The sequence below is a fragment of the Tachysurus fulvidraco genome, chromosome 1, assembly GCF_022655615.1.
Source record: "Tachysurus fulvidraco isolate hzauxx_2018 chromosome 1, HZAU_PFXX_2.0, whole genome shotgun sequence".
Classification (NCBI taxonomy): domain Eukaryota; kingdom Metazoa; phylum Chordata; class Actinopteri; order Siluriformes; family Bagridae; genus Tachysurus; species Tachysurus fulvidraco.
In genome coordinates this window covers 41,207,105-41,229,532 of record NC_062518.1, presented here as the reverse complement: position 1 = coordinate 41,229,532, position 22,428 = coordinate 41,207,105, and the positions used below count along the sequence as shown (strand labels likewise).

The window sequence follows — 22,428 nt, the reverse complement described above, 5'->3', positions numbered from 1 at the left end:
ACACACACACAAAGACACAAAGACACACATACAAAAGACAGAAGGAGTAAAAGAGATAAAAACCGGCCCACTCTTCCTTTGCTGCTGTAACAGAGGCGTTTTGAAACTGTCTTGTGTGTGCGGAGTTTGCATGTTCTCCCCGTGCCTTGGAGTTTCCTCCGGGTACTCCGGTTTCCTCCCCCAGTAAAAAGACATGCATGGTAGGTTGATTGGCATCTCTGGAAAATTGTCCGTAGTGTGTGATTGTGTGAGTGAATGAGAGTGTGTGTGCCCTGTGATGGGTTGGCACTCCGTCCAGGGTGTATCCTGCCTCGATGCCCGATGACTCCTGAGATAGGCACAGGCTCCCCGTGACCTGAGGTAGTTCGGATAAAGCGGTAGAAAGTGAGTGAGTGATTTTCATGTTTATTTTTGTTATTTTGTTAATATGGATTTGTTACAAGTTGTATTAGTTCAGCAGAAAAAGGCTCACGCTTCTGGGGTGGTTCTGCAGTGCTTTCACCCAGTGTTATACATTTTGATGTATATCTCAGATACGATCACCAATGCTGCGGAGAATAAAATAAAGAACAGACAACGTCATCAATTTCAAGTTTGTGATGGTTGGGTGTCACACAGCGGACAACAATCGTTACATACACAATACACTTCTGTTTGTGCTGCTATAGGAAAATATCGCATTGTCCGAGTCAGGTCCTGTTATGAGTTACATTGCAGAGGTTTAATCAACAGCCTGTCGATTTCTTTCAGCTAATAATAAGATGGAAATTGCAGTTAGGTGACTAAGAAAACAGAAAATGCCAAGTCCTCTGTCCAGAAGACTTTATTGGCCATGGTTCAAAACATTCAGACTGTTTCAAAGCACTGACACTGAAGATTGTAAATGAAAATATTATTATAATTAATAAAAATTTAAACTTTACACTGAACTGAATAGAAATATGAAATTTCATGTGAACAAACAAAACAAAACAACACAAAATAAAAACAGAGCTCATTCCTCAGTTACAACATGCTGGCTGTCATGATGACCTGTGAAAGAAGGACAGTGAGAAAGAAAAATAAATAATTAAGAGAGAATACACAAAACACTTCTGTTTGTGCTGATATATGAAAATAAACTATGAAAAAGTTGCAATGAGGCCTGACATTAAAGAACAACATGTGGATGGACCACAGACTGAGTCAGTTCCTGTTATGAGTGAAATTGCACTGTAGCTATAAGCAGGTTTCATCACCAGTCTGTCGAAAGTCATTACATACTTGCTGATTTGTATATTTATTGTACTTGGATTATTAACGGGATTTTTACTACAGCTCAGTGTCTCTGAAGCAGAACTGGAGCTGACTCTATTATTTGCAGTACAGTGTAACAGCTCCTCCTGCAGGTGAGAGAGTGAAGTGCAGTTGAGCTCCACTAGCAGTCTTATAGCCGCTCCACAGGTAGGAAACAGTCTCAGATCCGAGCGCTGCACATTTCACATCGACATCACAGCTGATTGTGGACATTTTCCATGTCTGATTCTTCTCAATCTGCACAGATATTATGGGTCTGGACAAAAAAAAAGAACATCAATAAACAAAATATCAGCTAACAGGCAGCATTACCAGAGCGTTCAGTAACATATTTCACTGGGTTTAATGTTATACTGTATTGTTAGAGAAATAACTTTTCAATAAGACTGTGTTAACACTGCTCACAATGTTTTCACAAATGCTCAAAAAGACAAAAATGATTTCATTCATGATAGAGTTCATTCATTATGGATGTTTTGTCTCTTTTTTTCTTTCTATTCTTAATAATCCAGGTTTTGCCCACTATCTGTTGTCCTTGTCATTGATTGCCACATACACACCAAAAATCAACCTTATAATCATTTCATGTTGTTACATCCCATCCATACCCCTAAACACTCTCTGGGATCGTAACAAATTTCTGGAAAGACTTTCCACTAGATTTTGGAGCATGGCTCCAATGGATGTCTGGGGGGCAGTCTGTGTTCGAGTTCATCCTAAAGGTGGTCAGTGGAGTTGACTCAGAGTTCTTGAGAGTCAGAGAGTCTTCATGGAGCTGGCATGGTGCACTTTGCATTATGCTGGGACAGGTTTGGCCCTCTTAATTCCAGTAAAAGGAAAATGTAATTCTACAGCATAAATAGACATCTTCTGTGATTTCCTTTCTGATTGTGTGCTTCACTGCTATAATTTACAAGCTATCATGTAACAAGATATACTCTATAGTGTTTATTTGTAAAATTAGCTAGGCCTTTAGGGCCTCCAGCAGTACTCCAGGAGCCAGGTTGCCGGACATAGCGGGTAATCTTAGGGTCCAAGGCAAGCATTGAAGATAGTTTTCCATGTAGGAGATAATGATATATGCCTTAGTCAGTCAGAGAAGTCAAAGATTACTAAAAGCAATATTGTAGAGGTGTGCAAATTAGCAAACAATTAAACCACATCCCAATGCGGGGTTGTGATGTAGCATACAACTGGTTAAGGTTGCTGCCGGGATAGTGTGCATTCCACTCAGGAAAGTGCTACTTTCCTTTATTGCAACATAGCACATAGTCTTAGATAAGCCTAATTAATCAGTGACAATGCAGAGCCGGGGCCAGGGAGCAGACTAGCAGGCTAAACCAAACGTCTGCTAGCTGCAAGTTGTCACCCAAGGTTCACAGTATAGAAACTGTGTTTGTTTACTGATCTAAACAAATATGTATAAACACTCATATATATGCTTAACAGGAATTAAACCAAAAGAGTTTGTTGCATTAAATGAAGCGTGTCCAACTGGTTAAAATTATATACAGCTGTGGCCAAAAGTTTTGAGATTTTGGCCAAAAGTCTGCTGCCTTAGTTTTTATGAATGCAATTTGCATATACTCCAGAATGTTATGAAGAGCGATCAGATGAATTGCAATTAATTGCCATATTTTGCCATATTCTCCCCATGCCTCGGGGGTTTCCTCCGGGTACTCCGGCTTCCTCCCCCCGGTCCAAAGACATGCATGGCAGGTTTCTCTGGAAATTGTCCATAGTGTGTGAGTGAATGAGAGTGTGTGTGTGCCCTGCACTGGGTTGGCACTCCGTCCAGGGTGTATCCTGCCTTGATGCCCAATGACGCCTGAGATTTACAGGTTACCCGTGACCCGAGTAGTTCGGATAAGCTGTAGAAAATGAATGAATGAATGAATGAATGAATGAAAGTGTAATGTGTCTGTCTGTGTTTTCCCCTTGTTTCTGTCTGCCGTCTCTCCCTGATGTTAATTGTTGACCCCGCCCACCTATCTGTTACCATGGACACTAATTACATTCATTCTCTTCCCCAGGTGTTTTGTCTTAGTCCTTGTCTGTCTCTGTTTTGTGATTGGTTCTCGTTCACCATATATACTCTGTCTGTTCACTTCAATGTTGTTGGTCGTTGTTGGTGTGTGCATGTCCATGTTCCCGTTTCCTGTTTGTTCCGTGTTGCCTGCCTGTTTGTTTGTGTTTTGTTTAGTAAAAACCTTTAAACTGCATTTGGATCCTCACTCGCCTTTGTCTCACCGTGTCACTTCGTGACAGAACGACCAACCTCCAATGGATCCGCATCAACCTGTGACTAACCGTGACAGAACGACTCACCACATGGATCCCGCAGAAATCCTGTGTCGTCTATGTCAGGAGGACTCCCCGGTCGAGGAATATACGGAGGTATTCGTGGACCTGTGCAATCAGGTCAACTTTGACGAGAAGGCTCTCAAGGACATTTTTAAGCACGGACTAAAGAACATCCTGCGATACTTGATGCCGTCTACCCGAGAGATAAAGTCATTCTCGGAGTTCGTCAATTTGGCATTGCTCCTGGGTGGGTCCGCTCTAACCTTGAGCAGTGTAGAGACGGAAGCCGGCCGTAAATATTTTTTTGGTGGGGTGCAGCAAGCATTGGGGTCCGTGGGCTACAGAGCGGAACCAGCCACGGACGCCCGAATGCCCTACAATGCCTCCGTCCAGCCCAGTCCCGTGCACATCTGTGACCGAGCCAGTTCTCATGGCTACCGTACCGGCATGCTCGGCTGAGGCCCATGCTAACCGGCTGGTCTCCAAACAAGCCGATACCCCGATGAGGTCGGCTCAGGCGGCCTGCCGGGTCGACGGAACCTGCCGGGTCGACAGAACCTGCCGAACCGACCGGGTCGACGGAACCTGCCGGGTCGACAGAACCTGCCGAACCGACCGGGTCGACGGAACCTGCCGGGTCGACAGAACCTGCCGAACCGACCGGGTCGACGGAATCGGCCGGGTCGACCGAAATGACTGAGTCAGAGGACGCGGTCGACATCATGACACCCAAACTACCTGAACTCTCTGCCTGGCCTGAACCTATGCATGTTTCTGTTTTCCTGTGTTTTGCTTCGCTGGACTTGCCAGCCCTTCTACCTCCTGTCCCTGTTCATAGGCCCAAAGCACCACCCTGGCTGCCAACTCCGTTCCAGTCTCTGGCTCCGCCTCCAGCACCACCCTGGTCCCCGGTCCTGCTCTGGTCTCTGGCTCCGCCTCCAGCACCGCCCTGGTCGCCGGTCCTGCTCTGGCCTCCGGCTCCGCCTCCAGCACCACCCTGGTCTCCGGTCCTGCTCTGGTCTCTGGCTCCGCCTCCAGCACCACCCTGGTCTCCAGTCCTGCTCTGGTCTCTGGCTCCGCCTCCAGCACCACCCTGGTCCCCGGTCCTGCTCTGGTCTCTGGCTCCGCCTCCAGCACCACCCTGGTCTCCGGTCCTGCTCTGGTCTCTGGCTCTGCCTCCGGCGCCGCCCTGGCCTCCTGTTCTCCCGGCGCCGCCCTGGCCTCCTGTTCTCCCGGCGCCGCCCTGGCCTCCTGCTCTCCCGGCGCCGCCCTGGCCTCCTGCTCTCCCGGCGCCGCCCTGGCCTCCTGCTCTGCCGGCGCCGCCCTGGCCTCCTGCTCTGCCGGCGCCGCCCTGGCCTCCTGCTCTGCCGGCGCCGCCCTGGCCTCCGGCTCGGCCGGCGCCACCCCGGCCTCCTGCTCGGCGGGCGCCACCACTACACGAACCCGACCCGCCCTCCCACCCTGGTTGCGCCTTCGCTCCACCCTGGTCTCCGGTCCTGCTCTGGTCTCTGGCTCCGCCTCCAGCACCACCCTGGTCTCCGGTCCTGCTCTGGTCTCTGGCTCCGCCTCCAGCACCACCCTGGTCCCCGGTCCTGCTCTGGTCTCTGGCTCCGCCTCCAGCACCACCCTGGTCTCCGGTCCTGCTCTGGTCTCTGGCTCTGCCTCCGGCGCCGCCCTGGCCTCCTGTTCTCCTGGCGCCACCCTGGCCTCCTGCTCTGCTTATTAAGAATAGAAAATAATAGAAAGAAAAAAGAGACAAAACATCCATAATGAATGAACTCTATAGCATTTAAATTTTTGTCTTTTTGAGCATTTGTGAAAACATTGTGAGCAGTGTTAATTCCTGTTAATTGTTATCCATGTACTCCAAAGCTGTTGAATAATTTAAAGACCAAATTGGACGTGTTTGATGGGGCAGCTTTGAGAGAAGTAATATTAAATTCAGAGATTTGATACTCTAATAATAATGCATTATCATTTCTATAGTAACTCATTCCCACAGACTTATTTAAGATTTATTTAAGAAATCTACAGTGTCAGTGCTTTGAAACAGTCTGAATGTTTTGAACCATGGCCAATAAAGTCTTCTGGACAAAGGACTTGGCTTTTTCTGTTTTCTTGGTAACCTAATCTGCAATTTTCATCTTATTATTAGCTGATAGAAATCGACAGACTGGTGATGAAACCTCTGCTTATAGCTACAGTGCAATGTCAGGCTTACAGTGTACAGCTTACAGTGCAATGTCAGGCTTCATTGCAACTTTTTCATAGTTTATTTTCATATAACAGCACAAACAGAAGTGTTTTGTGTATTCTCTCTTAATTATTTACTTTTCTTTCTCACTGTCCTTCTTTTACAGGTCATCATGACAGCCAGCATGTTGTAACTGAGGAATGAGCTCTGTTTTTATTTTGTTTTGTTTTATTCAGTGTAGTCTAGTTTTTATTAATTATAATAATATTTTCATTTACACTCAGACTTCAGGAACCTGTAATGTGTCTGTCTGTGTTTTCCCCTTGTTTCTGTCTGCCGTCTCTCCCTGATGTTAATTGTTGACCCCGCCCACCTATCTGTTACCATGGACACTAATTACATTCAATCTCTTCCCCAGGTGTTTTGTCTTAGTCCTTGTCTGTCTCTGTTTTGTGATTGGTTCTCGTTCACCATATATACTCTGTCTGTTCACTTCAATGTTGTTGGTCGTTGTTGGTGTGTGCATGTCCATGTTCCCGTTTCCTGTTTGTTCCGCGTTGCCTGCCTGTTTGTTTGTGTTTTGTTTATTAAAACCCGTAAACTGCATTTGGATCCTCACTCGCCTTTGTCTCACCGTGTCACTTCGTGACAGAACGACCAACCGCCAATGGATCCAGCAGAACTCCTGTTTTGCCTACGTCAGGAGGACGCCCCAGTTGAGGAGTATACGGAGGTATTCGTGGACCTATGCAATGAGGTCAACTTTGGGGAGAAGGCCCTAAAAGACATTTTTAAGCATGGACTAAGGGATATACTGCGGTATCTGATGCCGTCTACCCGGGAGATCAAAACATTCTCGGAGTTCGTCAACCTGGCGTTGCTCCTGGACGGGTCCACGCTAACCTTGAGCACTGTAGAGACCGAAGCCGGCCGTAAGTATTTTTTTGGGGGGGGGGCAGCAAGCATCGGGGTCCGTGGGCCACAGAGTGGAATCAGCCACGGACGCCCGAATGCCCCACAGTGCCTCCGCCCAGACCAGTCCCGTGCACACCCGTGATTGAGCCAGTTCCCATGGCTACCGTACCGGCGAGCTCGGCTGAGGTCCGTGCTAACCGGCTGGTCTCCAAACTGGCGGATACACCGATGAGGTCAGCTGGACCAGCCGGGTTGCCGGAACCAGCCGGGTCGCCGGAACCGACCAGGTCGATGGAACCTGCCGAACCTGCCGAGCCGACCGGGTCGACGGAACCGACCGGGTCGATGGAACCTGCCAAACCTGCCGAGCCGACCGGGTCGACGGAACCGACCGGGTCGATGGAACCTGCCGAACCGACCGGGTCGACGGAACCGACCGGGTCGACGGAACCTGCTGAACCGACCGGGTTGACGGAACCGACCGGGTCGACGGAACCTGCAGGGTCGACAGAACCTGCCGAACCGACCGGGTCGACGGAACCTGCAGGGTCGACTGAACCTGCAGGGTCGACAGAACCTGCCGAACCGACCGGGTCGACGGAACCTGCAGGGTCGACTGAACCTGCAGGGTCGACTGAACCTGCAGGGTCGACAGAACCTGCCGAACCGACCGGGTCGACGGAACCTGCAGGGTCGACTGAACCTGCAGGGTCGACAGAACCTGCCGAACCGACCGGGTCGACGGAACCGACCGGGTCGACCGAACCTGCCGAGCCGACCGGGTCGACAGAACCGACCGGGTCGATGGAACCTGCCGTACCGACCGGGTCGACGGAACCTGCCGTACCGACCGGGTCGACGGAACCTGCCGTACCGACCGGGTCGACGGAACCTGCCGTACCGACCGGGTCGACGGAACCGACCGGGTCGATCGAACCTGCTGAGCCGACCGGGTCGACGGAACCGACCGGGTCGACGGAACCTGCTGAACCGACCGGGTCGACGGAACCTGCAGGGTCGACAGAACCTGCCGAACCGACCGGGTCGACGGAACCTGCAGGGTCGACGGAACCTGCCGAACCGACCGGGTCGACGGAACCTGCCGAACCGACCGGGTCGACGGAACCGGTCGAGTCAGAGAACGCGGTCGACATCATGACACCCAAACTACCTGAACTCTCTGCCTGGCCTGAACCTATGCATGTTTCTGTTTTCCTGTGTTTTGCTTCGCTGGACTTACCAGCCCTTCTACCTCCTGTCCCTGTTCATAGGCCCAAAGCACCACCCTGGCTGCCAACTCCATTCCGGTCTCTGGCTCCGCCTCCAGCACCACCCTGGTCCCCGGTCCTGCTCTGGTCTCTGGCTCCACCTCCAGCACCACCCTGGTCTCCGGTTCTGCTCTGGTCTCTGGCTCCGCCTCCAGCACCACCCTGGTCTCCGGTCCTGCTCTGGTCTCTGGCTCTGCCTCCGGCACCACCCTGGCCTCCTGTTCTCCCGGCGCCGCCCTGGCCTCCTGTTCTCCCGGCGCCGCCCTGGCCGCCTGTCCTGCCGGCGCCGCCCTGGCCCCCTGGTCTGCCGGCGCCGCCCTGGCCCCCTGGTCTGCCGGCGCCGCCCTGGCCCCCTGCTCTGCCGGCGCCGCCCTGGCCTCCTGCTCTGCCGGCGACCGCCCTGGCCTCCGGCTCGGCTGGCGCAACCCCGGTCCCCTGCTCGGCGGGCGCCACCACTACACGAACCCGACCCGCCCTCCCACCCTGGTTGCGCCTTCGCTCCACCCGCCTGAACTGGGTTTTGTGGACTTGGGAGCGTCTGGAAGCCGCTCGTAGGGGGGGGGCTCTGTAATGTGTCTGTCTGTGTTTTCCCCTTGTTTCTGTCTGCCGTCTCTCCCTGATGTTAATTGTTGACCCCGCCCACCTATCTGTTACCATGGACACTAATTACATTCAATCTCTTCCCCAGGTGTTTTGTCTTAGTCCTTGTCTGTCTCTGTTTTGTGATTGGTTCTCGTTCACCATATATACTCTGTCTGTTCACTTCAATGTTGTTGGTCGTTGTTGGTGTGTGCATGTCCATGTTCCCGTTTCCTGTTTGTTCCGCGTTGCCTGCCTGTTTGTTTGTGTTTTGTTTATTAAAACCCGTAAACTGCATTTGGATCCTCACTCGCCTTTGTCTCACCGTGTCACTTCGTGACAGAACCCAGCATGCTTTTATTGTTATTCTGGTGGATATTCTAGTCCAGATTAGGAGTCACAACAGTGCATACCCTTATAACTACATGTGATATCTTATTGGCTAAGGTGATGTGCTACTGCAGGTTGTGAGTTCAAATCCCAGGTCCACCAAGTTACCACTGCCGGGTCCCCTAAAGCCCTTAACTCTTAATTACTCAGTTGTATAAAATGTAAGCCACTCTGGTTATGGGCATCTGTCAAATGCTGTAACTGTAAATAATTGATAAGAAAACCTCTGGATTTTGAAAATCTTCCATTGTTGCATCAACTGATTACATTACCACTGCAGTATTTTGCTCCTTTTTTTTTATTAATAAAGTCTATTTGTTTTATTCTGCAGTTTATCTGACTCATCTGGAGGTTACACAGGATTTTAGTTTTCTGCTGCTCCCTGTGATTTATCTCATTATTCACATTCATATGTTTATGTTTGGTTTGTGTAATTCGACTGAGTACTTGTGAACAGATGAGGATATTTTAATCAGATTATCTTTACATGTATAAACAATTATTATTATATTATTTCATTATTGTAAGATACTGAAGGCAATTTATCAGCAGATAAGAAAACAAATGCTGCATATACACTGAAATATAATTTATAAAAATGTGTAAGCAAAGTAAAACAACAGATAAGTGAAAAGGTAAAAGGTCAAAATATAAATCACCAATACTCAGAAGACATTTAGCAGAAACCAGCTGCCATGCAGTGTTTATAAATGGGCAACAGTGTTTTTCAAATTTTTGGAGAAAATTTCTGGAGAAAAAATGGTACCTTAAGTTATTTCTATTGTAAGGTTTGAAATAAGTAATTACTTCATTTAATCTACTTCATTAATGTACTATATTAGGTTCCATTCTGCTTCGGTTACAGTCCATTTGCCACTTCCAGATTTTCTTTTGCACATTTGTCACATTTAAATTATTAAGATCATCAAACTAATTTTAATTTCACAGAAAGATAACCAGAGTAAATAAACGCAGTCTTGAAATGGTCATTTAATTTATCAAGGGCAAGGGCGTAAGTTTGATTTTGACATTGGTGGGGACATAAATATAATTGGTCTGCAGAGCCACATTGTCACAAAAGTACAAAAGCTTATCGCTTTTTACTCGAATTGAACAACAATTAAAATAGTATTTTTTTTGTGCCATAACTTTATTTATTAAGGTTACACAGGTCAAAAACAACACAATAGGTTTATTTTATTTTTTACTTTTTTATGATGCCATTAAGAATTCTAGCAGGGCAAGTAAAAAAAAACTGAACAAGCAGATTTCCTCCAGATCTGCTCCAGAAAAAAACAACACATTACATCACAGAACATAATGTATTAATTACTTAATTTTGTGAAATAAACAATATATATTTATATATACTATATAATAACTGAAAGCTTAGTGTGTACTGTACTGTAACTTGCTATTTGTACAAGCCAAACACATGTCTACGTCTGTCATTACCAAAAAAAACCTGCTGGCATATTTGTTTCACATCAATTTTGTCCAGTTTGTCCTGGTGGACATGGCAAACAGCAATACTGTTCAGTCTCTGCTACACTGTCTTTTACTGTCTACAGCAGGATGGGTTTCCTTAGAAATACACCACAATGTACAATTAACTACTGCATGTGCAACTGCATCTTATACTCTGAAGAACTACACTGTAGATTGTCAACCTAACATTTATCACAGTACTAAATTTCACAACCAACACTACCATGTTATTGTATGACCTCACCTGTGATCCTGCCTTTCCACCTGCCACTCCACAACATGACAGGACTGCTTCTGTCACCTGACCTGACAAAATAAATGCACTGATGCATGCCATATGAACACTGAGAAGAACGTCTGTGGCTTAGATATCTGTAATCATTACAAAAGTCATAAACATTATGTTATTAATAGAGAAGTGGCTCAGTGGTTTTAAGTGGCTTACTTTGGTGGTTTGTTTTAAAATAGCTCCGAATGTCTACTTTTCTCTTATTTTGCCTCCATCCTCAGACAGCATCACATCACGCGTCTGTGTGTGTGTGTGTGGGGGTGTGTGTGTGTGTGTGTGCGCGCGCGCGCGCGCGTGTGTCACGTTGCTTCATACAACGGAATATAGCTGCAGCCGACCTCAACACATTAGCGAGAAAGACAAAGCCAATCAAACAGCGACGTGGGGTAGAGAGGCGGGACTAAAAAAAAGGCAAAGGCCAATCATTTTAGAGAGGTGAGTTACAGAAGCTGAAATTCATTGCAGGGGTTAGATCTGTTAACCGTTTGTGTTCCACTAGTTGCGCTATTTTTTACAGAACGCAGTTGTAAAATATTTTTCATCTTATTTTATGATTCCTGGATAAATGTTGAATGAAATAAGTAAAAAAGCACAAGATATCAGTGGTATAAATATATATATAGGCTTGGTCGAATTATTGCTAGGGACAATTGAGTGTTCCCTGGATATTGGTAGGGACATGTCCCTACCGTCCCTACCCAAATCGACGCCCTTGTAATTTATTAAGGGATAAAGTTACCTGGTTCTATGTGAAAAAGTATTTCAACCCCCCATAAAAGTCCTCAGAACATCATCTAAAGAACTACAGGCCTTGTTTGCCTCAGTTAAGGTCAATATTCAATTTTTAACAATAAGAAAGAGACTGGGCAAAAATGGGAATAGGGAATGGAGGGAAGAAATGGGGAAATCAACATCATACTAACAGTCAAACATGGTGGTGGTGGTAGTGTAATGGTAATGTAATACAAACTGCGTTTGTAATGTAAGTTTCTATGGATAAGGGCATTTGACAAATGCTGTAAATGTAGATGAGAGATGAAGTTGATAAATAAATTGAACTTGTAGCTTCTACAAAGGCAGCACTCTGTGTAAAAATAGCCTGTATTTAATTGCAACACACACTGCTGAGTTTCAAAACGTTTGTGTATCTTTGTATCTTTGTGTCTTTGTTTTTGTGTGTGTGTGTGTGTGTGTGTGTGTTTTATGTATGACAAAACATTTCCCAAGAATAATTACTAAGAGTTACATTGTACATGTCATGACATCAATACTTGCATCCTAAAGTAGATATATTCCCTTTGTACATATATATATCTTCTATTGTTTTTAAAGCAGTGTGTGTGAAGCCTTGTGGTCAACAGTGCAGCATTCACTCACTGCACAAAGACCCCTGCAGCCCTAAACAGGAAGTGCACTGACGTCCGGTCAGTTTCAAGAGCTTCACTTCCCTTTCACCAGCATTATCAGAGAAAACAGCAGGACTGCTTTCAGATCAGGACCATTTCAGCCAACACGAAACAGTGGCACTTACTTGTGTATAAATTTGACCACATTTCTCCTCATCTGCTTGCTTATTATCTGGAGCTGATGTGAGTTACTGGCATTCAGACAGGAAGTAAAGTAGGATGTAGAAGTCTTGTAAAAGATGCCTGGAATTTTACCCAACTCATTAGAATGCACCAATCAGGGTCCAGGTATTAAAAGTGATGACATGTACATAAAACAGGATTTGTAAAAGAAATGTATAACACAACAAACATGTTCTTTTATGTCAGTGCACTTTGGCTTTATCCACTTTGTTAAGCTGTGCGTGTTTTAGCAGAACCACAGTGAGTGTCCGTGACACAGTTCTTAAGAGGTGAGAAAGCCGCTAACCATTATTAGACAGTATACTGCGTGTGAAAAGGACATTATATACAACACTGTAGGTGCTTTATGCCTTTACTGCCACACACAGCAAGCATTTAGATATTGAGAGCAAACCCTCAGTGAGAGAGGAAGTGTTTTTTATGTCTTGGACTTCCATTAGCTTTGAGTCAACAGTGTGAGCCGAGCTGCTGCAAGACTTTCACTAACACAGCTATGGCAGACTTTCATGGATATCATGTTTCCATCCTTGGGGCACTAATGCTTGGGATTCTTCAGGGTATGTAGAGAGATAAATATTAGACATTTCTAATGCATATAGAGACGTGAACTTGTAATGTTTCACATAAATGAGATTTGTTATTCATAATAATTGTACAGTAAGTCCAGGGGAAATAATTTTACATGGTCTATTTAAAATGTTCTAAATATACCCTGGATTTACAGGTTGAATGACTAGATAAACCTTTTGTAATATATTGCTGATGACCACCATATACAACACCATAGCCATTAAAGTCTGAGTGAAGATTAAATGTATCAGAGAGACAAAACCAAGTCAAGACCAAGACCACACACAGCCACATCTATGTCAAGACCTATTTTATATAATGTCACTGTGAGATATGAGGTCTTCCATGAAGAAATGAAATGACAGTTTGACAACAGAATAAAAATTTACAAATGAATGTAAAGTTCACAAATATGCCTAGCAAATAAATTACAACTTCATATTCTTATTTTCAGTAACCATATATCTGACACAGAGAGCATTTACTCATGAAATTCAAAATGTTTTGGATTTTAAAACAGTAACCATTGTCAAACAAAAGCTAACATTATTTGTGGGTCACAGCTGTCAAAAAGTAGTAGGAAGTGTTGAGGCCCTTGCTTTAAATCTGCAGGACATTACTAGGTTCTCACTCTGATCTGGTGTGATCTTCATCCATGTTTCTATAGTGGGTTTTTTAGTAATAACTTTGTTACCAAGAATTTTCCAGAGATTTTCAGGATTCTGGTCATTTCTTTATCTCATTGTTACTCGCTTTACATTACTGCTTTCAAAACCTTGACTAGTCTCATAACCAGCCTTAAGTACCAAAATAATTATTTTTTATTCTTTAAAATTGCTTTTACAATGAAGTGGCAAATATGAGCATTCTTTATAAAATGTCATGCTGCAAAGATATTCTAAAATATTTGAGGCTTGCATCACTTTCCAAAACAGATTCCTGAAACCTATTACAGATATTAAATAATGAATGCACTGTTATGCTTTCAATTAAACACAAATTTAATGTTTTATAGACTCATTAAATTAACTGGTATTTGTCATTTGTCACTATTCTAAGACACCACTGCTGTTTTATTTATATCACATCTGGATTTATCATTTTTTATCTGCAGAAAAAGATACGCTTGGCTTCAGGAAAATTCATTATCTAATTTGTATTCTGGTGTTTTGGAAGTAAATGCTCTCTGTGTCAGGTATAAGATTATTCATATTCTGTGAACAACAGACTGCTAGAAAGTAAATAAGATTTAGCATTTAGAAATGAATATGAATTGTATTTAAAAACACACTTGTCATGTTGACCTGATATGTGCTTCAGATACACTAAAGAATAAATCTATGGGCTAAGTATTGAAGTTGTCATTGTTATTGTAGCCTGATTGTTGTTTTTCCTTGCTGCAGGTCTGTTTGTTTTAGCTGATACAGACACAGAGAAGGTGCTTAAAACTGGGAGCTCCCTGGATCTAACAGTGACATATCCAAATGATTCAATTGTTTCTTGGGAATTTAATGGTAAAAAGTTTGCTGAGTACTCTCTAAGCCGTAGTTACTCATTTAAAGGAGTTCAATTTAGTGGAAGATTAAAAAGTGCTCATGATGTTATCGGAGTAACGCTACAAGATCTCCAACCCCAAGACTCTGGAACATTCACCATTCTTGCAATTGTATCTGGAAAACAGACTCCCACACAGAGCATTAAAATTTCTATTCAAAGTGAGTATACAATGGTTGAAGAATCCAGTGAGTAACTGTAATTAGAGTAATGAAGTAAAAGAATTAGAAATAGAAATATGGAAATAAAATTTACATTTGCAGTATAGACACAGTTTCAGACATTACTTTGCTTGCACAAGTGACATGTTTGTATTTTAAAAAATGCTGAAAAAAGAGACATTGATTGTTAACTTTTCTGACTTTTAATTCTGCAGCTTTCTGATAACAGAACTCATAGAAACAATTTGGCATATTTATATGCTTCTTGTTTTAGATATGATGAAGGTCAGACTAGTCAAACAGGCTAATAACTATAAGAAACTTTGGGATGAACTTGAATTTTGACTCTAACCCAGACATTAGGTTCCTCACCAAAAATTAGGGCCTGAGCTCAGTAATGGCCCTGTAGCTGATGGAAGTCATTAAAGGGGTGTGATGGTCATTTGTCCACAAACTTTAGACCAGACAGATAGATTGACTGATGTTTTTAATCATACATTCAGACCCCATAAGAGCTGTGCAGATTGAAAAGACCCAGAGGTGGCTGTTACCCACAAACAGCTGTGATGTTGATGTGAAGTGTGCAGCACTTGGAGCTGAGAATGTTTCCTACCAGTGGAGCGGCTACAAGACTGCGAGTGAAGCTCACCTGCAGTTTAGGCTCTCACCAGCAGAAGGAGCTGTTACACTGAACTGTACTGCAACTAACAAAGTCAGCTCCAGTTTTGCTACAGAGACACTGAGCTGTAGCTCTGAAACAGGTACAAATACACTTTTCCATCTTGTGAGTTAAGACTGTAGTCTCAAACTAAACTTTAACCACACAAGTTCAAAAATGGCATTGAATAGTGTGTGTGTGTGTGTGTGTGTGTGTGTGTGTGTGTGTGTGTGTGTGTGTGTGTGTGTGTGTGTGTGTGTGTGTGTGTGTGTGTGATGTCTAACATGGAGAAGTTTCACTGCCAGTCCTCAAACTGATCAGTAGTCTTGTAGCGGCCTCTCCATATCTGCTGGTGACCATCATTCTGGCTGTAAAATGCTACACAGCTCGAGGTAAGAAAAAAACATTCTATCTATCTATCTATCTATCTATCTATCTATCTATCTATCTATCTATCTATCTATCTATCTATCTATAATATAATTTATATATATAAATAATATTAAAAAATATATCAAATAATATATAAAAAATATATTATTATTATTACTTTTTGTTTTACAGGTCACCATAACAGTCAGAATGCCGTTGCTGTAATTGAGGAGTAAATGCTTCACAACTTTACAATTTACTGAAGTAACAAAACATGTTTCTGCTTAAATATTCTTATTTTTTGTCATTTTTGTATGGAATATTTGCATTTATATTCATCTCAGGACCACAGTATATTTTACTGTTATTATAATTGCACTTTTCTGGAACAGTCCAGCTGTGTCTCCATGTCCTTCAGAGAACATCCTGAGAAAAAAAACCTTAATTACCATTAATCCATTAATCTTCTCAATATTCTACCTATTGAGCATCTGACTATAGGACCTGGATACAGGGAGCATTGCCAACCAAGGATAAATATTGGTTTTACATATTTATATATTTAATTTTACAAATACCACTGGAATAAATAGAAAATGTCCAATGTTTTTGTTTTCTTTGCTTTTTGACAACTGTTCTCTGTGCTAGTTTCTCAGCCTTGTCAGTCCAGTGATAATATAACTAAAATGTATAAAAGAATGGTATAGGCATCACAATATTCCATGCAGTTTGTTAATCTTCCATTTTAACATAAGACAATAATAATCAATTGACTGTCTTTCTCCTCCTACCTCCTCCTCATCACTCCATCACTGCCTAATTGATGTAGCTGTACAGCAGTGAGCTCTTAATAAATGGTTGGATATAATGTTAGTACTCTCAATATTAGAGCAAATGACATCAACACATTTTCATACATAAGTAAACAATAAGAATTTTTGTTGTTTCAAAGTTTTAATTTTCTTTGTGTCAGAATCTAGCCTGTGTCTGGATCTAGACTTCTTCCATGTCCCTTTTGTTAACATTTTGTGTTCACGTGTCTGCTCGCACTTGTCTATTCCTTCCTGCCTCAGCACAAATGTCTCTTAAGTGGAGGAGGGAGAATCGGATCAAGCCCTTTATCCACTTGAGTAGTGTATAGTGAATCAATTAGGTGTCCGGATCAGACAGAGAAAGCGTGTCGCTGGATAGAGAGTGATGATGGGATTTAAAACGGTATAAATATAAAGGGGAAAGTGCAGGGGGTTGGATTGTGACTATATATATATATATATATATATATATATATATATATATATATATATATATATATATATATATATATATATATATATATATATATATACCGTTATGCCAGGAAGACACAGAAGAAACAGCCAGAGTTGAACACAGAATTGTTAACTCCTTACTCAACATATAATTACCTCTCAAAGCGCCATGCGCCCCAATACAGGATACCTGAAACTTAATCAAAATTCTTCTTTTCAAGCTTCTAGTCGTTATATTACCTGTCAGAGCACTATTGCGCTATGGTACATATAACCAGAGGTGGGAAGTAACGGAGTAAAAATACTTTGTTACTGTACTTAAGTACATTTTTCTGGTATCAGTACTTTACTCCACTATTTATTTTTCAGACAACTTTTTACTTTTACTCATTACATTTTTACACAAATATCTGTACTTTTTACTTCTTACATTTTCAAAACTGACTCGTTACTTTTAGTATTATTTCTTCTCTTTGAGCGCTGTTTCCAGCCCATCATCCTTTCATTGTGCGGCTTTTTCCCCATGTGACTGGTGTACTGTATTATTTACTGGCTGTCAGACAGAGACTAAGGATAGCGGAGCTAACAATGAGCAGCACGGCTATAAAAGGAATGGCTAATGTTAATTCAGAGGGAGTCACCGATGTTAAAATAACTAACAATGAGGACATTCCTGAACACACATGGCCATATATGAGGGAGATGTTTGTAATAATCTGCGTCAAAAAGGATTCCTGGCGAATGCGTTGTGAATTGTGTCAACCAGGGGCGGTTCTAGCCCTTTTTTAGGGTGGCTTCAGCCCCCTGTCTGTAATCTCAGCCACCCTAAAACTATAAGGATTATTTTTACTTTCATAAATAACCAATACAAATTACATTAAAATGCAGAACATGTCGTCGATGGGAAAGAAAATTATTTATCAGTTTGATCCAAAAGCGATTTTTTTACTTTGCTTTTACTGATTGGCATCTCTGTAGTGTGTGAGTGAATGAGAGTGTGTTTGTGCCCTGCGATGGGTTGGCAATCTGTCTAGGGTGTATCCTGCCTTGATGCCCGATGACGCCTGAGAAGTTCGGATAAGCGGTAGAAAATGAATGAATGAATTATGAATGAATGATGGTTGTACTGATATCATCCATAGAGTCTTAAAAGCACTTTTGTATGTCACTCTGGATAAGGGTGTCTGACAAATGCCGTAAATATAAATATCTCCAAATGTAAAGACTCCAACTTAAGGCTGATCCTGCATGTGTGATATTCAAAACTATGACACTTTTGGATGCATATAATGTAACCAAAGCAGTGGGGGATGTGGTAGCCTAGTGTTTAAGGTGTTGGGCCACCAATCAGAAGGTTGTTAGCTCAAATCCCAGGTCCACCAAACTGACAGCAATTCACATTTTAGTATAAAAGCCAGATGTGACTTAAAAGAGTGAGGCAAATTGCTGGATTACAAATGTACAGATTATACTCTGAAATAATATTTGAACACTAGCATGACTCAGTATGCTGTACATTCTTATTATGTAGAATTAGAGACTATATCTCAATATGGAGGTACAGTGGGAAGCATTGCAACTTGTGTTCGATCCTGAGTGCCTGAGTTCCTGTTTGTAGAGTTTTTCACATGTTCTTTTCATGTTTGTGTGGGTTTCCTCATGGTTTTCTGGTTTTCTCCCACAGTCTGATTGATGGATGGATGGATGTTAGTAGCCCATTTTGTTTTTTAAGCATCAGCTTGGTCTATAACGTTAATCGGCGGAAAGATGCAAAGACGGCAACCAAAAGCGGTGAAATTTCACTATTCTTATTACCAGAGTTGTCATATAATATATAATATAAAACTCTTCTTGTTTTAAATTCTCACTGAGGGCTAAACCCCCTAAAGATGAAACCCTAGAACCGCCCCTGGTGTCAACCCAAAAAACACGAAGTGCTTAATTTAATTATCATTAATTTTGTCTTTTGTAAAACATCACAATAATTTTGAATTGTTTTCAAGGACAGAGCTGGAATCTCCCTACGGTTTGGGATATGGCCTTGGTGATACACTTGGTATACATTTATATTTCCAAAAGTATTGGGTCACCTGACCTTTCCTGCTATATGTGGGTGTTTTCTGATCTCATCCCTACTGAACATCTTTGGGATGCATGTGAACGCTGACTCCACCCTATACCTCACCTACATCAGTGCCTGCCTTTCGTAACACTCTTGTGGCTGATGAACACAAATATCCATCAGCACACTCCGAAATTATATATACATATACATTACATATACATACACACACACACACACACACACACACACACACACACACACACACACACACATATATTTATATATAATAACGTGACGTCCAGTTACCACTAGACAGGTAGTAGTATCGGCGACTTTTTACTTAAGTACATGTCAGAGCCCATACTTCTTTACTTTAACTTGAGTAAAAGAGTGTAGTCACTACTTCTAATTTTACTGGAGTCTTTAAAAAAGGAGTATCTGTACTTCTTCTTCAGTAAAGGATCTTAACAGCTACGTGACCGAGAGCCTGTAAAGAGGCATGTTGGTGGCCGCAGGTTTGTCTGAAAGACACCCACGATGTTACAGTTTGTTCTTTTTTTGTCTTTTGTTTTGTTTTTTTAATTTAATAAACCGTGTTTTTTTATCCTGCATTTGGGTTTTTTTAATCCCGGTTATCTGACACTTTGTAACAGTAGTTTAAATTACATCACACCAATAGACAAACATTTTTACATGAATCCTGATATGTTATACTTTCCCCTGCTGCAGGTATGTGTGTTGTTTTAGCTGATACAAGCACAGTGTACAGAGCTACTGGAAGCTCACTGGATCTAACGGTGAAACATCATGATAAAGTTGGAGTAACAGTACAAGATCTTCAACCCCAAGATGCTGGGAAGTTCACAGTGGTTGTAGATGGAATTAACAAACAACATCCAACAGAGACAATTACAGTTTATATTAAAAGAGAGTAGGATTATTACAAATTTAATTATATAACTATAACGTACAAGAGATATTTCAATGTATACCTATCAAATAATTGTACGAAGAAAGAAAACGTATGCATTGTGAATTAACCGTTTTAAAAACTATTGTGTTCCAGATTTTTACAGTCTTCTAGAAAAGTTATTTCTGTAACAATACAGTATAACATTAAACCCAGTCAAATATGTTACTAAACACTCTGGTAATGCTGCCTGTTAGCTGAGATTTTGTTTATTCATGTTCTTTTTTTTTTTTGTCCAGACCCCATAATATCTGTGCAGATTGAGAAGAATCAGACATGGAAAATGTCCACAATCAGCTGTGATGTCGATGTGAAATGTGCAGCGCTCGGATCTGAGACTGTTTCCTACCTGTGGAGCGGCTATAAGACTGCTAGTGGAGCTCAACTGCACTTCACTCTCTCACCTGCAGGAGGAGCTGTTACACTGAACTGTACTGCAAATAACAGCGTCAGCTCCAGTTCTGCTTCAGAGACACTGAGCTGTAGTGAAACCATAACAGGTAAAATTACAGTTTCCTTTTGGTGAGTAAACACTTAGTCTAAAACTAAACTTTAATAACACACATTGTGTGTGTGTGTGTGTGTGTGTGTGTGTGTGTGTGTGTGTGTGTGTGTGTGTGTGTGTGTGTGTGTGTGTGTGTGTGTGTGTGTGTGTGTGTACTCTTCCATAAAGAAATTCCCCTGTCAGTGCTTAAACTGATCAGTAGTCTAGTGGCAGCCTGTCCATATCTGGTAGTGACCATCATTCTCTGTGTAATATGTTTCAGAGCTCAAGGTAAGGAATACAAAAAAATGCTAAATAATCCAGAAATTAATTCCTGTTCATTATTATTCATGTATATAATTATTTAAAACATAATTTAGATGTGTTTGATGGGGCAGCTTTGAGAGAAGTACCATTAAAATCAGAGATTTGATTAATAATAATACATTATCATTTCTATAGTAACTCATTCTCACAGACTTAATTAAGATTTATTTAAGAAATCTACGGTGTCAGTGCTTTGAACAGTCTGAATGTTTTGAACCATGGCCAATAAAGTCTTCTGGACAGAGGACTTGGCTTTTTCTGTTTTCTTGGTAACCTAATCTGCAATTTTCATCTTGTTATTAGCTGATAGAAATCTACAGGCTGTTGATGAAACCTCTGCTTATAGCTACAGTGCAATGTTACTCAAAATGCTAAATAATCCAGATATAAAACATTAGATTAATTCCTGTTCATTATTATTCATGTATATAATAATTTAAGGCCTAAAGTGGACGTGTTTGATGGGGCAGCTTTGAGAGAAGTACCATTAAAATCAGAGATTTGATACTCTAATAATAATACATTATCATTTCTATAGTAACTCATTCCCACAGACTTATTTAAGATTTATTTAAGAAATCTACAGTGTCATTGCTTTGAACAGTCGGAATGTTTTGAAACATGTTTTGGCCAATAAAGTCTTAATTAATTTTCATCTTATTATTAGCTGATAGAAATCAACAGGCTACAGTGCAATGTCACTCATAACAGGAACTGACTCAGTCTGTGGACCACATTTCTTTTTTTTAATGTCAGGCCTCATTGCAACTTTTTCATAGTTTATTTTCATATAACAGCACAAACAGAAGTGTTTTGTGTATTCTCTCTTATTTATTTATTTTTCTTTCTCACTGTCCTTCTTTCACAGGTCATCATGACAGCCAGCATGTTGTAACTGAGGAATGAGCTCTGATTTTGTTTTGTGTTGTTTTGTTTTGTTTCATGTGTTTGTGTGAAATTTCATGTTTCTCTTCAGTTCAGTGTAAAGTTTAAGTTTTTATTAATTATAATAATATTTTCATTTACACTCAGACTTCAGGGACACCACATGCTTTTATTGTTATTCTTATCTTTGCACTTCTTTGACTTACTGCTGGATATTCTAGTCCAGATTAAGGGTCACAACAGTGCATACCCTTATATATATATTGTGGGTTCAAATCCCATAGCTGTTTGAACAGCTTTTTTCATTATTTAAATACTGTATTTTGTATTTACTCTGGTTATATTTGTGTAATATAAAAATTTTCTTCATGATCTCAATCATTTGTATGACAAATGTGCAAAAAAAATACTTTTCCAACTCTATAACGAAATGAAATTGAATATCTAATTTCCTCCAGACGGTGGCGCTGTACTGTTATTAAAACACAGACTGTGTCTCTGAGACTGATGTACAAAATTCCTTTATTCTTTTGTGTATTTTTTAAAATATTTAATGTCTATAAGAACAGTACATGTATTAGTAAAGCTTAGTTTTATCTTCAGAGATTTATCAGAAATAATATTTTATTAAACTTAACTACTGTATTTTTCATTATATTTCTAGCCACCTAGCATTTGTCCTCTATATCATTTCTTTATCTGTAGGAGAAGAACATCATGCAAGAAAAAAGACAGATTTCTGTCTGCTTTTTTTTCTTTTCTTCTGAGATTCTGATTTTGACACAATTTGTTCTTACTGCTT

At 41.6% G+C, this 22,428-nt stretch overlaps 3 protein-coding genes across 6 annotated transcripts in view; 2 read left to right on the top strand and 1 right to left on the bottom strand.

Annotated features, from left to right (window-relative positions):
• The window catches only part of LOC113645368 (titin-like), a 1,056,738-nt gene that overhangs the window by 127,091 nt on the left and 907,219 nt on the right, over window positions 1–22,428 (top strand). The gene's annotated exons all lie outside the window — the stretch shown is intronic.
• Window positions 1–22,428, bottom strand: part of LOC113643791 (CD48 antigen-like) — a 70,345-nt gene that overhangs the window by 13,549 nt on the left and 34,368 nt on the right. Inside the window, exons 5-6 of one of the 3 annotated variants that reach the window (XM_047818976.1) lie at window positions 473–548; window positions 306–355 (exon numbers count right to left, since the gene is read on the bottom strand). The exons of 1 other annotated variant lie outside the window; for it this stretch is intronic. In XM_047818976.1, the coding sequence (XP_047674932.1) occupies window positions 499–548 (50 nt within the window). In that variant the 3' untranslated portion in view covers window positions 306–355; window positions 473–498. Of the gene's footprint in view, window positions 1–305; window positions 356–472; window positions 549–712; window positions 1,033–22,428 lie in introns of those variants that run through there. One more of the 3 variants, XM_047818981.1, reaches the window with a different exon arrangement.
• Window positions 12,474–16,231, top strand: LOC113643809 (SLAM family member 8-like). 2 transcript variants are annotated; one of them, XM_047818998.1, is made up of 5 exons: window positions 12,474–12,869; window positions 14,286–14,597; window positions 15,101–15,358; window positions 15,546–15,647; window positions 15,820–16,231. In XM_047818998.1, the coding sequence occupies exons 1-5, from the start codon at window positions 12,806–12,808 to the stop codon at window positions 15,861–15,863; spliced, it is 780 nt and encodes a 259-aa protein (XP_047674954.1). In that variant the 5' UTR covers window positions 12,474–12,805; the 3' UTR covers window positions 15,864–16,231. The 2 variants fall into 2 exon arrangements, with proteins under 2 accessions (XP_047674954.1, XP_047674957.1); XM_047819001.1 differs by having other exon boundaries at window positions 12,477–12,869; window positions 15,549–15,647.

Coding starts and splice junctions, on each gene's coding strand:
- LOC113643809 (XM_047818998.1), top strand. CDS start 12,806: ATGGCAGACTTTCATGGATATCATGTTTCCATCCTTGGGGCACTAATG. Junction 14,598..15,100: donor CATTAAAATTTCTATTCAAA/GTGAGTATACAA, acceptor TCATACATTCAG/ACCCCATAAGAGCTGTGCAG. Junction 15,359..15,545: donor GAGCTGTAGCTCTGAAACAG/GTACAAATACAC, acceptor TCTAACATGGAG/AAGTTTCACTGCCAGTCCTC.